This window comes from Anser cygnoides, chromosome 8 (genome assembly GCF_040182565.1).
Source record: "Anser cygnoides isolate HZ-2024a breed goose chromosome 8, Taihu_goose_T2T_genome, whole genome shotgun sequence".
NCBI lineage: Eukaryota > Metazoa > Chordata > Aves > Anseriformes > Anatidae > Anser > Anser cygnoides.
In genome coordinates, this window is record NC_089880.1 from 21,628,917 (window position 1) to 21,643,753 (window position 14,837).

At 37.0% G+C, this 14,837-nt stretch overlaps 1 protein-coding gene across 2 annotated transcripts in view; it reads left to right on the forward strand.

The window, feature by feature from the left end:
• The window catches only part of PIGK (phosphatidylinositol glycan anchor biosynthesis class K), a 73,137-nt gene that overhangs the window by 39,741 nt on the left and 18,559 nt on the right, over nucleotides 1-14,837 (forward strand). For both annotated transcript variants that reach the window (XM_048059042.2, XM_067001718.1), the window contains one exon: nucleotides 9,759-9,834. In XM_048059042.2, the coding sequence (XP_047914999.1) occupies nucleotides 9,759-9,834 (76 nt within the window). The remainder of the gene's footprint in view (nucleotides 1-9,758; nucleotides 9,835-14,837) is intronic.

Below are 14,837 nucleotides of genomic sequence, written 5' to 3' on the forward strand. Positions count from 1 at the left end.
TTAAAAATGTGTATATTACAGGGTTTTTAGAAAGTGCTTGTTGAAAAGTGTAACAATATAAATAATGCATACATTCTGTTTAATTTGAACATATGCAGAAAGGAACAGTAGTATTGAACAAAATATTAATTTAACTGATCATGGCCTCTAAGTAATGGAATTGCTATCCTGGCACATTTCCATGTTAATTCTTTGTTTTAAAACTTTCTGCTGATTTTTCTGCACTGGCAGGTGTTGTTACAGCCTCAGTTACTAGACATCATAGCAAAAATACACTTCAAACTAAATCAAACGTTTGTTCAGCTAGGTGGGAGATGTTCTGTCCTGACTGGTTTGGACCATCAATAAAAGGTCCTTTGAAATTGCTGAACTTGACTGTATGACATGCTCTGAGTTTGGGAAATTTCATGGAGACATTTGTTCTCTTTTCTTCCCCCAGACCTTGCCTGCTGTGGGAACGAATTAATGTTAAGCAAGGAGTACCTACTTTTAGCTGTGGACTCAAATGGTGATTTTCAGTGATAGAGACTTAGCTGGTCTTTTTATCTCAAATTTTTTATTAGCATTTTGTGCTTAGGCAGCATCATCATGTTGAAGTTTAAATTAATTCAAGAGAGATTTTCTAATTTACCTAAAGTGTGGAATATTTGAGATAACAAAATGAAGCCCTACAGGTCATGTGTTTTCCAGTAGCAGCAAAGTCAGTTCTGCTTAGTTAAGCTAATATTCTTTTTAATTCCTTTCCTGTGTCTTGCCTAAGTATAAAAATAGGAGCAGGAGCTTAAATATAAGAACAGAGAGTCTCTTCAGTGACTAGATGTATTTTGACAAAAGTCATTGGCTAGAAAAGGGCAGAGACAATATTGGTCAACCTGCATGTTTGGCTAAAAACACGTTACGGATTTCCATCATCTGTTTTTAGGATCTTGGGATGGTTAAGTATATGTAGCTCGACAAAAGTTAATCACCTGAGATTCTTCAGGTAAGAAATTATGTGTGGATCACAGAAATGCAGAGGAACCATTTGTTACAGTCTAGTTTTATACAGTTTATGAAGCAACAGATTAAAGCTCAAGTATGTCTGGCGACTCTGGAAATGCTAACAGACCTGTTTATGATCGCATCCAACAGAAATCACTGTGCCTTCAGAGACTCCAGGATTAAGTCTGTACGACTAGCTTGGATCAAAATTGTTGACACTTGTTTGAAAAGAAGTTAACAGTTTACTGAAAGTATTTTTGCATTCCCAAGCAATAAGAGGCTTTGCTTCTTTATTCTACAGGAGTTTATCTTTGTAAAGGCCAAGTTAAGAAACTTTACTGAAGTAAAATATTTTTCTTTTCAATGCAAGTCATTAGCTTTCTTTTCCCCAGATAATCATAAATCTGATTGTCTAACATTGATTGAATTTTTCATTGCATAAGAGATCACTTTTTTTTTCCCTTTTGTTTTCTTTATCTTCATACTGTATTGTTCATTGTTCTTTTTAAGCCTTCTTTCACAGTAGGCCACCTGCTGGATTAGGTTCCGCAAGCATCATGAAGTGAAGGTTACTGCATTCAGCTACCAAAGGATCTTGGTGTACTTGTCTATAATTGTGAAGTACCTGTGTATTTTCACTGTAGACATATCTCCTTCCTCTTTTCATCTTTGAATGTGCACTAAATCGCGTACCCGTTGAAAGACATGACTTTCAGACTTCGCAATAATGAACGGCAAAAGATGCACATTAGCATTCTTAGACAGTCATGCAAAGTCACGCTAGGTAAGCTGCCAGCTGTCCAGCTAACTAAAGCTCAGGACACTGGAAGTGAGTGAAATTGTTTGCGTTATTAGGTATATCAGGTTCTTAGAGAAGGACATCCGCACACACCTGAGGAAAGCGAACAAAGTGCACACCGAATGTTCTGTTAAATAGTCAAAGAGCGGTGTACATCAGGGGTCTGTCCTGGGACCCGTACTGTTTAATATCTTTATCAGCAACATAACATAGTGGAATCTAGTGCACCCTCAGCAAGTTTGCAGATGACACTAAGCTGAGCAGTGCAATTAATACAACAGAAGGAAGGGAAGCCATCCAAGGGACCTGAAGAGAAGGACGTGGGGGTTCTGGTGGGTGAAAAGCTTGACATGAGCCAGCAGTGTGCTCTTGAAGCCCAGAAGGCCAACTGCATCCTGGGCTGCATCAAAAGAGGAGTGGGCAGCAGGTGGATGGAGGTGATTGTCCCCTTCTTCTCTGCCCTTGTGAGGCCTCATGTGGAGTCCTGCATCCAGGTTTGGGGCACCCACCCCTAGAAGGATGTGGATCTGTTAGAAATGGTCCAGAGGAGGGCTACGAAGATGATCAGAGGGCTGGAGCACCTCTCCTATGAAGAAAGGCTAAGGGAGATGGGGCTGTTAAGCCTGAGGAAGAGAAGACTCAGGGGTGACCTGACCGCAGCTTTTCAGTACTTAGAAGGGGCTTATAAAAAAGATGGATGCCATTTTGCTCAGGCAGACAGGACAAGGGGGAATGGTTTTAAATTCAAAGAGGGTAGATTTAGATTAGAGGTCAGGGGGAAGCTCTTCACTCAGAGGGGTGGTGATGAAATGGAACAGGTTGCCCAGAGGTTGTGGATGCCCTGTCCCTGGAGATGTTTAAGATGAGGTTGAATGAGGCCCTGGGCAGCCTGATCTAGTGGGTGGCATCCCTTCCTGTGGCAGGGGGTTGGAGATAGATGATCTTTAGGGTCCTTCCAACCCAAGCCAATCTATAATTTCTAAGTAATGGAAGAAATTGATACCATAAAGGAGATGTGAGAAAATTCCTTGGGATGATTTTTACTTTTGAGTGTTTGCTTTTATTGTTTGTGACTATGTATGGTGGACATGCCTGTGTAATCTTGTGTTCCATTAAAAAGAGAAGAAAATAATCTATTTGCACATTTTTTGAGGAAGAGCAGAACTAACAATGTTCTCTTCTGGCATTTTCCATGTAGACTAGTGCTCCTGTTGGTTAAATATACCCTATTCTTAAGTACATGTGAAGTTAGGACTTAGCAGATAGATCAAGTACCTGGCATTGATCCAAGGTCTAATTCTTAATCTTTTGTAGTATGGATATGGTAGATAAATTTTTCAATGGCCAATTTTAAAAACTATTCACTCAAACTCGACATAGCCCATTTCAGGCTCTTTTTAATAGGAAACCTAATAACTTTTTCTGATGTGGTGCATAAAGCTCTGGTATTTTGTTTTCTTTTTATTGCCAGATGCAAGCACGTTCATGTATTTACAGTCAATAAAGCTATTGGTGCTATTCATGGACTTAAATTAATCATTTCGACCTTTCAACCTGGGATGTGTAATGTAGGCCACTGCAGTGTTACTTGCATCCTTTGGCCACATACTGACTATCCAATCAGTTGCTGTATTTCTGCTTTTGAGCCACTTTTAGAAGTGGGACAATCTGTTCCAGTATCTTCATTCATAATATTCAGAAGTTTTCTATTGAACAAGCCAGGCTGCAGTTCAGGAGCAGCTTGTCTTGTACATCTACATCAAATAAAGAAGGTACCCTCACACCCACTTCTTCCTTAATATATTTTTGTCTCTGATAGCCTGTTCTCCTTACCCTGACTAAACACTCTGACTTTGATTTTGTGTCATTTCTGAGAGGAGTGGTTATATAAGGACTTATCTTCACGGATCAGCACTTTCAAAGAGGTGCAGTACTGCCTATACATGGGTCATATGCGTGAAAGAACACGATCTGTTCAAACCAGCAAATCTAAAGACTGTATAGGAAGAAAGAAATGTTAGCCTTATCCCTAGTGCCTCATGCAATTAGCGAATGTTTACATTGCCCAGGGAGCCAGGTTATATGGCTGTGTGGTATAGTTTGTCCTGGTTATCAAGTCTTTTCTCTCCCCTGAAGTGTCCTAACAACCCATTTCTGCCATGAGCAAACCAGTTAGTGATCACATGCTGCTCTTTTTTTTCCTTGTATTCTTGCAATACTTGCACGAGATAAAATATATCTAAGCCCTAAAGCCACTGCAGCTATTCCGTGTAGCAGACCATAGGTTGGATTAGCATTTGTGGCAAAATATGCCACTTCTTGATAATAGGGATTTATATTTCTTCAGCACATGTTGACTTAAGAATTTTCCCACAAGAAAGAGCATGTAAATATAAATAACAAATAAGATTTTTCACTAAATATCTTGACACATTTTACTGGATTTAGATTCACTTTCCACAGTTTCTGTTTCATGCTTACTTTCCTCCATCTAAAAGCAGTCACAGTGGCAGTATAAAAATAACTTTCAAATTGAATTTTTCAGGATCTTCCTCTTCTGCTGTCTCCTACTGCTTCCCACTTCTCTTCTGATTTTATGTTTCTTTCTAGTCTTCTCCCTGAAAATCAAGATCTCCTTATGCTTTGCATTATCAGCTGTCAGGCGTGATGCACTATATGCTGATATGCCACTGCGTTAGCTTGCTTTGCCACTGTTGGCAGCACTCTGCTGTCATGCTCAATTGAGACAGAAAGGGCCATTTCTTACTGGAAAATTAATTCATAAAATATTAGTTTTGTTTTCGTAACGGAATTGTTTTGAAAGACGTTAAGCATACAAAGAAATCTGTATTACAACAAATTAGGCTTTAATTTTACAAAGGTTTAAGTGTCAAATATAAATGAACTGAACAGGCCGACTAATTTTGTGAAATTACAGCCTCAAATTGCCTCATATGTGATTTGAGCACAAATTCCATCAACAGAGATGATTTTTTTGTATTTTTTTTTCCTGGCATAACTGTGTTTGAGCAAAAGTGAATGCAGTCCCAGGCACCTGGAAATTGTCTTTGGAAGGAGGACAGTAACCAACTTAATTGTGTCCTGCTGAAAGGGAGAAGCAAGGTCAGGATGATGGTAATGGACATGATCTTTCTCCTGACCTGTTCTTCTTCCTCCGCCCTGCAAACGAGAGGAGGAAGTAGAACATCCTCTTTTGTGGTGACCTTTTACTCCTTGCTAGTCAGGGCCTTTCTATCCCTTATGCTTTTTAGAAGAGGATTGTCTTTTATAGGTAATTCATCCAGCCTCGGAGGCCCAATGTTAGTGGGCTAGTAATCTTAGATTCATGTAAAATGCAGTAGCAGTTTAGCAGTAAGTTTTCACATAATTCTTTCATACTCTGTACTGACTGCCCGAATCGTGCCTTTTTTTTTTTTTTTTTTAAATTTGACCTACTTACAAAGCTGGCCAGGCTAACTAACGTAATTCTCTAATGATGGAATATGAGGCTGCTCTGTACTTGTAAATTAGACAGACATAGGGACTGTCTTGCCATCGTGATGTTTAATTGTTAGCATAGTCCTTGCTCCCCTCAGCTGGCGCTTTCCCAGACCCTGTTTTGCGCATGGCTCAGGCCATAACACTCTGGTGTCCAGAGAAACCGGCTCTGGGTGCAGCTCCCACTTGGTTGGGGGTGGGAATTTAGAGATGTCTATGTCAGCTATGTCATGTTTTTTGATCTTACTGGCAGTGAGCTGTCTCTGTTCTATCTTATTTAAAAGATTATTTAAAATATAGTCAGTGTGCCTGCTTCCAGGGGATTTTAGGCTCCAGTAGCTGCGTTTGGCCTTTCCTTAGGACAGACAAGTCTTGAGTTTACTCCGGTTCTTGGAGCTTTCAGGATGGATGGTGTTTCATGGAGGCCTTTCGTATATAGTGTTTTATCCTCTGTGCTGCTTCTAGGATAGCAATTTTTTGTTGCATCATCCACTTCTCAACTCTGTTAGAGGGAATGACTGTATACAGGTTTTGTTGATAAAATAAAAGAAGCAAAAAGTGAAACAATTTAGAGGAGGTTGCCTTATACCAGCTATATAAGTATTTAGACCAGTAAGCTGGTGCTTGTGAGGGGAAATCAAAAAGGGATAGTTGGAGCCTTTGTATGTATATAATTTTCTTCAAAGGAGTTTCTAATAATTGCTTATATCCCTTAAAACTGATAATGAAAGTGGTATTGCTGACTGACATAGTTACACTTGTAGTACTTACCTAGACTAGAACATTTCATTCCATGCTGTGGATGTTTTACAGCACTTGGAAACATTTTCCAAACGAGCTGTATAAGACTACTTTAAAACTTAGGCCTGGAAGGAAATTCTGGGTCATAAAGTTCAATTTCTGTCTGTCACAGGTACCATCACGTGATGGAAAATTAGATAAATCAAGCAAAAGGTATATTTTTCTCACAGAGCTTTTATTTTTACTTGCTTAAAATGTGACAAAGAAACTTCAAGGGATTTTTTTTTTTAGCTAAAAGGAACATTACTACTATTAGATACTCTTAATTTTCAGGAGTGTAAATAGCTATAAACAGTGAACATAACTGCAGCTCATTACTTTGACTCTTGGTCAAAAGCACAAGTAGAAGTGACTGAGATTACTCCTAGAAAAATGCATTGAAATATTCTTATAGTTGATCAAAAAGAAGAGATCTGGGAACAAAATGTTCAGGACAACCTTTGTGAAACTATATATATGCATATGAATTTAGGCCAAAAAATTCATTTATGGTCAGTGAGAACTCGATGTTTTTGGTTGTCTCGATGATCTGCATATTCTTTTCACAGTTAATTTTTGTTAGACCGATCTGAGCATATGGTACTAGGAGGAGGTGGTCTGTTCTTTCACTTGACAAAACGCCTTGCTGTAGCTTTAGATGATAGTACTGCAATATCATTATAATGAACGCTACACTACTATTGTCAAATTTGCAAAGACCATTTACTGTGAGTTATTCTTGCTCTTTATTCAGTAACCTCAAATACCCAAAGTTTATTGATACATTGCTTTATCATACCTGCTAGCTCAAATTAATGACTTGCTGTAGATAAAAGCCATACTTTGGCAATGTTTCATATAGCTTTTTTGTCAACACTTTTGTGCTTCCATGCTTTAATTTATGCAGTTTAATATTGAAGATTGAGATGCATGCTCATCCAGTGGAGGAGGCTCATCTGCAGCAGAGAAGAATGAAAACTCTTTTGTTGTCTTGACAGCTAGTACATCACTGGGTATAGAAGAAGCTCATGCCATTTAAGCAAAAACTTTGAGAGAACAGTTCTGAGCTCCTCTTGTAGAATACCTGTGTGTGTGTGTAATTATAGTGTGTATATGTATGTATACACATGTATGCATATATAATGTCTATCTAAATCTTATAATTTATATATAATATAAAATGTAGTGTAGTTCAATTGACTTGATACTTTTTTTTTGAAAAGCAATTTAGAAAAAAAAAACAACTTGATCTTGAAAGATTCCTGTCAGCCTAATTTCAATGTAAATCTAAATCTACTTTAAAATACATGTTTATACTATTCTTTCCTACCCATTTTTTTAGTAAAGCTTCCTAAGGCTCAAAATTATCTTGGTAATTTTTCTCCTTTTAATCCTTTGACACGTTAAGAAAGGTCTTTGTCTGCAGTTGACAAGGAGGTTGTTTGACTATGCAAAGGGTGCTGACACTGTCTAGACAGAAAACATTGCCAAATGTACAAAGTCCTTGATAGAACAGACAAGCTTTTTTATTTCCTGCTAACGTTCAGTTATAGTAATTTTAGCTGTTACTTGCAGCTTCAAATCTTTCATTTTGGGATTTGAGATACAATTTTTTTTTCCAGATTTGCATTGTTATTGTAAAGACTGCAGAAATAAGTGTTCAAGATATTAATGAATATTATGTTCTGTGTGCAGTGGTTTACTGCGTCGAACTATGGCAAAGAAATGGGTTTATGTAGCTGGTATCCATATATCAGAGTATTGTGTCAGCTAACAGGCTCCCGGTAGAACAGAAGTCATCTCAAATTCACATTGAATGTAGATAGCTAAATAGACAGTGGTATGTTTGCCAGTCAGGACTCCACAAACGATAGAAAATAGAAAAGAAATGAGTGGAAAGGTACCTTCTGCACACCACAGATGAATTGCTGAGTCCACTTAAAGCTCCCATGATTCTACTGGACTAAAAAAAAGCAGTATATTTCATGACACGTACCTTCCAGATTACATCTGCAGTTGTTATGTATTTTTTGGAAGGGGAAAAAAAGAAAGGGTGCTTTTTAAAAAGAATCAATGCAACCACCAGTCACCTGAAACAGTAATGGAGAACTTGAGACTGTTTTAAAACAGTTCCAAAAAGATCTGACTACTTCATGGAAAAAAAAAAAACAACCAACCAAACACAAAAAGCAAACCAACCCCCCCCAAAAAAACCCAACCCATGGATGCAAATTCTCTTGCAGAATGCAATAAAGAATTGGAAAATCTTTTCAAAATTGGTGACAATTTTTCCAGGTATTTCAACAGAACACAGTGAAATACTTAGTTTGTTCAGTTGTGACCTCTTTGGAGCACAAACCATTATTACTGAAGTTTGGAAAGTAGCATGTTGTGAGTGTAAATTTATTGTTGCCATTAATAGTCCTTTCTAAAAAACCCTGTAAATAAATCAGCTGTTTCAGTCAACCAACTTCAATACTTTAGAGCTTGCTACTTAATTTTTCTTCATTCAGGCTCTTATTTTAACTTAAAAGCATTCCAGACCACAGCAGAAATAAGGAAATGGAAAATGGAAGAGATATATGTTTACAGTTCTATCTTTTACCTGTTGAATTAAGTACAGAGACAGTCTGTAGTTTCTGGCTCTTACCTGGCAGCCAACGTGCAGGCAAAGTAACCGTGCAAGCACACTTACTGGTTTTGACTTGAATACATATAAGTTAGTAACTTGAACCTGGAAAATAATGTCATGGCTACAGTTTTTGTGTGAAAGTAATTATGATTTAACTTTGTAGAAAGGTCTTGTTTTCATAGGGATCTCTTTTCCTTCATTTCTTCTCGTAATACGGTAATTCCTATATTCAGAACTCTTTAAAAGGATTGTTAGAAACTTTGAATGATACTTTGAAAATATAGCACATGCTGTGTGGTTTCAGTAGAAGAAAGCAGCATGGTTGAAATGTTTAAAACATTTTCATATTAATTTACTGTCATTTAAATATTCTTTTAAGTGAGGGTTTATGGATTCGGCGTTCTCAGTTGTAGCTACAGTTTGTTTGAAGTTTAAAGGGATGTATGATGCATGTTGTTTGTGAAGTATTCTGCTCCTGCAGTTGATGTTCTTTGGCTTGCTTTGAAACCAGTAGTACATGTTACTGTGCTCGCAAATGCACAGACGTTTGTGTTTAATTTATCAGCTGAACAGTGATGTGCACTTGCGGCAAAAGGGGAACAGACTAAATAATCCCTCTTGCCTTTTGAGATGGTCGTATTTGAGTTATGTTCTCAGGATTGAGTGAAGAAGCTTGTACTATTAACAGTGCTGAATGTGCTTTGCAAACTCTTAAGACTTCTTTTCTGTGGGGATTTCAATCCAGCTTTCACCAACACATTGTCTAAAACTAAATCTAAAGGCTTTCGTAGGCCTCTGCTGCTTAAATTGGTGGTTTACGTGCTTTGGCTGGGAGAAAATCCACAATGGTACTAGCATTTGTTTATAGTAAACTGAGTATTTCACTCAACTTTGTAAGAAGTATGTTCAACTAAGCTCTTAAAATAAACTTTTGCTTCATTTTAAGTAAAACTATCTCCCTGATACCAAACTTTTAAAAGTGATATACATGCAACTTTTAAATTGCAGTAATTTAACTTAGTAAACTTTGTGCTAACTTTAATAAATGTTAACTTCATTTCTTCCCAGGCTTCCAAAGGATGAATTGGCAACAGAACCACTAAAGTATGCTGATCAACTTCCTGTAGCTCAGATAATACACCAGGTATGCCTTTCTATTTTGAGGATTTTCTTTGAGAACAAACAACATCTGTAATATTTAAACTGCTTTTCTAGGTCATGCACAATCAATGTGCTCATGCTGGAGGTATGCAAAAACAACATATTCTTGTTCAGATGACAGCTATGACCTTATAAAAGGCTTGTTCAGAACATGGCAATGAAACAGTAACTTGCTGTATGACACAGTTGTAGCTTCAGAAGTTGCTGTTAAAATTGTTGTGTATTACTGATGTTAAAGTAGAAAAAATCCATCAATTTAATCTAATTTGCATCCTTATCCAAATCATATTTCCACTCCTAAAAAAAAAAGCAGCCAAGCTATAGAAATTATTGTTGTGGAATTGTCATGAAGAGTTTGGTGGGAAAACAATCTCCCCACCTAATACGGTTCTGAATGATGTTAGCAGCATTTCTGTTTCCAGCTACAGCAGTATCATTATACTTTCTGCTTTCCACAGACTTTTCTGTTTGCTTTTTGGTTTTGCGCAATTGTAAACAGATTGAGACTTTGCCTAGATTGTGCCTACCTACTGTGCTTCTATTTGGAATCAATACTTTTCCATTGATTCAGATGCTCAAATGAGGGATGATGTGGACTTCTGAGCTGGGATTGAATAGCAGGCTGCAGTTTTTATTACAATATGTCTAATTATAGTAAGCCTATGACAAGGAAGAGGAAGAGATCTTTTCTATGAACAAGGTTCTATAGTCCCTTCTGGCTCTTTTCTCAAAGTTCAGGGCCTCTGTCCATCCTGCTGATAGATTAGATGCCGGGACTGTATTTATAAGTCTTTCTTGTGAAGCCTGATTTTTGGGCCTTAGCCACAGTGGGCTCTGTATTCTTTGTGGAAGGACAGGTCTGGTGACCAAGTAACATCCACAGAACTTGTGATGTACTGTTAAACCTGAGTATTGAGACTTAGCATCTCTTGGTGGTGTTTTAAAGAAAGCAAAAAGACTTTGTTGCAGTCATTTGGAATTTTCTCTGAAAATTTCATTTTTGAACTTTGTTGATGTCAGTCCTGCTTCGGAGACGGATAGCCATAATGTTCCTAAGTCAGGTCTGAATAGGTCATATTACTGTTTTCCATGTGGTACCTTGACTGTATGAAATCTTTCAAGTAAACAGGTATACTCTGAACAATTGACCTGAAAGCTGGGGAACATGATGACAGTTCACCATGGGAGACAAAATGGTATAGTCCATTACCTTGTCTTGAGACAACGAAAACTTCCAACCTGAAAACTGGAAGCTGATGTTGATCAGGGTAGTAATAAGCCAGAGAGACAATGTTAAATAAAGCTGTGGTTTCAGACTGAGCTGGCTTTGAACACATAAGGATCAACAAGAAGAAATGAAAGTCCACCAAAGTTGCTTTCAAAATCCTATTAGTGTTAATTATTGTAGATCTTTCCGAATACCTTTGTCAATCAGTGTTTATAAGCAGTTAAGTTGCATGCTGCAGGCAGTGCTCATTTTACCTTAAAGGAAACATGAGCTTTATTTTAAAACTTTAAAGTGTACAGGTCTTTTCTGCAAGATGTAAGGGGATTTAAAAACTTTTGGCTGAAATCTGCACCTCCAGGAAGAATATCTGATGTGTTCAGAACATGGAAGATTGGAAATCAGGACCAGTTTGTATGTCAGGAACTCCCTGGTGTTGTCAGAGCTTCAAATGACCCAACAGCCTGCAAATGTCACATTTAAAATTCTGTCTTCATGCCTGACTCTCAGCATAAATGAATTAAACAGCAGAGCAGGCAGCCAGTCAATATGCTCTTAACAGTGAGAGTGAGCAATGAAACAGTTTGGGGGTTGTTTGGAATCAGTAAATAGAAACTGCACAGAATGTCGCACCTAGAGAAAAATCTCAAATAGGAAACAGAATTAACCTTTAAGATGGTCAACCAGACAAAATGTCATAGTAATATTTTTACAACATTAGGTGGGTAATAACCAGGAAAGGTTCATTTAGCTACTGTGTATTATACTGCAATAGAATATTGTACTGTGGAAAGGCAAAAATGTGTTTTTTATGTACTCTTATCCATTTGCTATAGCAGATTTGCCAGTATAGGCTGTTGTCCACACAAAGCAACAAGTCAGACCTGGCATAACTGCAAATGTCTCTGATGTAGAGAAACAGAAGAAAATGGCCATTGTTTAGCTATCATGTCCTGGTTTTGTTTGACATTGATGCTCTTTTTGAGGCTTTAGGTGCTGTAGTCAGCTAAGCATACTGTCCACCAGTGAGAGTCCTGGTGAATAAGCATTTCTAAGTTTACAGTGTATTGCTTCTGAGGAACCTTTAACAATTGGGACAGAGTGCAAGGACCGTGTAAAGTGTATATGAACAAATATATATATATTTTTTTGACTTTGAAAGTATAAGAGAAGAAAAAAGAACATGAGTAAAATCAGTGAATGCTGTATGTGGAGATAATCTTTGTCCAAACAGTTAATCACTGTCTTAATTATGGGCCTTTGTTTTCATGTAAACCTGTCTATATTTTAGCTCTAGGTAGGAATAAAGACACAGTAAAGATTGCAAATTATTCTGGTACATAAGACAGAATTTCTATTGTGGCATAAATATACATTAAAGCTTCTAAATGGTAGACAGGTAGCCTAAATAAATATAACGACAAGGTACATTTTAGTTCTATGTTGTAGCCAACATGGCCACTAATTTTGTCCAAATTTTACTGTAGATTTATATTCCTGAACATTACTAAAACCGTGCACATTTTCCTTGGGCACTTGTATGTAATTTCTAACATTCTCTTCAGTAGTTAATCTCTGTTATTTAAAAAAAAATATGCTAACCAATAGAAATTAACTTTTGATTTCTAATCTGGTAATTCCACAAAAAAAATGTCATACTTGGTACATGTTAATCTACTTAACAAAAGGGAAAAAAAAAAAAAACCAACTAATTTTGGGTCTGATCTTAAACTTTATGGTACAAGTAATTATTTATTATTGTAGCAGTATAAAAAAAAACTGAAGAATAAAAACCCTGTGAAATTCAAAGTTTCAGTTCTCATAAATATGTTAAATGCAATGCATTAGACCATGGTTAATTAAAAAGACAAATGTGAAGAATGAAATTAAACAGCAGAATGAAAACAGTTACATTTAAATTACATACCAAAATCAGACATTATAAATAAAACAGCTTTCTACATTTTGAAAAACAAAAAGGAGAAATGTGTTTAAATGAAGTAAAAAAACAAACAAAAAAACAACTAAGGAATCTAGTTATTAATATAAATTTCTAAAATGGGAAAACTTAAGCTGTCAGATGAATACCTACGTAGGACATTTAAATGAGGTTCTTTGGATACATCAGTGCATGCTGTGCTACTACTTAGAATGATTTTATGAATAGTAAGGCCAGAATAAGGAGAGAGTAATTTTGCATTTGTCTTTAGTTCAAACAGGTCTAGTGAAAGAACAGGCAAAACTGCATTTGAGAAGATTGTTTTCATATATCATTAAGGATATTCATTGCTCGGCCTCCGATGCAGCACGGTATTTTAATAAAAGTACCTAACTTCAGTGATAGCACTCATGCTCTGAATGTCACTCTGTGGTAATATATCTTACCTAACTGGGATTTAGGATATTGAAGAGACTTAAATTGTTACAGGTGTCTTACTGATGGAAGCATGTTTTATTGATGAAAGACATATTTCAGTGGATAAATGCCAGATCTTCTGATGTTGTTATAATTGAAAACAAGATGAAATGGCAAATTCAGACCAGAATCAACTTGTATACTTATTTATTATAGCCCACTGTAAAATATTAAGCAGATAAATTAACATGCTGTTAAAACAGGACAGTATTTCAAGAAAGCTAACTTCTGACCCTTGGCAGGGATTGCATAATTTATTTAATCTTTGACATGGTTTACAGTTGCACATGTACTTAAAATAAAGGGGGGTGTTTTCTCATGTAGGGGAATGCATGGGGAAATGTTAGAAGTTTTTCTAATCAAATTAAATTGAATTTCCTTTTGCAGGTTTGTTTGTTTTGTACCATTTTAAACCAGTGCACAAATGTAGCCTTTCTCTGTAGAAGGTTCAATGGAATATGCCTTCTGTAATCTCAGGAGATTACAGGGAGAGCATGCTGACCCTGGTGTGTAAATGTGCTTTTCTATTGCAGATTCCAGCTGAGCAAAGCGTGTGAGCACCGTTTGGGACTACACCATTAGCTTTGCTCAGTTTAGATTCAAGGGACATTAGGGACTTACTGTATCCAGTCCAGCCTGAGGGTATTCACTGGGGTCCACAGTAAGGGAAATGGAATAAGAAATTGAAGAAATAAGATGGGAGAGGAATCTTCAGAGCTGTGGAGAAACAGGCTGATGGTCATCAAAGATAACTTGAGTTGCAGTTCTTTGAGTCTTCCAGGAACGTCTTAGTTTCCACAGTTTTCTCTGCTTCTGTAAGTAGTTTGCCAAAAAGTCCTTTTGGCTTGAAATGTAGTTTTTATTCATTCTTGAAACCTTATTCTCACGTAGTGGAGGTGTGTTAGTTTATTGCATTCATCAATGTTACTACTATTTCACACTGGTTTAATTGGGAGAGGTTTTCTTTAGCAGCATTTGGCAGAAATTGTAGAAACAGTATTAAGAGAATACAACATGTTGTATAGATTTTTTGGAAGTATTTTTGGTTGTCTGTAACACAACAATTTTAGCTCTTGAGCTTTAATGTTTGTGAATATATTTTAAGTGTTTTTTATGTGGCTTACTGTGTTTGTGAAATGATGAACATGGAAATGAACACATCACATGCCGATAGGTAGCCTGTAGAGCATACCTTTAACGTTCAGGGATCGCACTGGTGCCTTGGCCCTGTCCTGTAGCTGTCCTTAGGCAGTTATGTTTCAAGGGGGGAATCTTGCACTCAGGCTGGGTCTGTCCTCATGGTGGAGTCGTGGTTCCTTAGTTGTGTTTTATAAAAATTATTGGG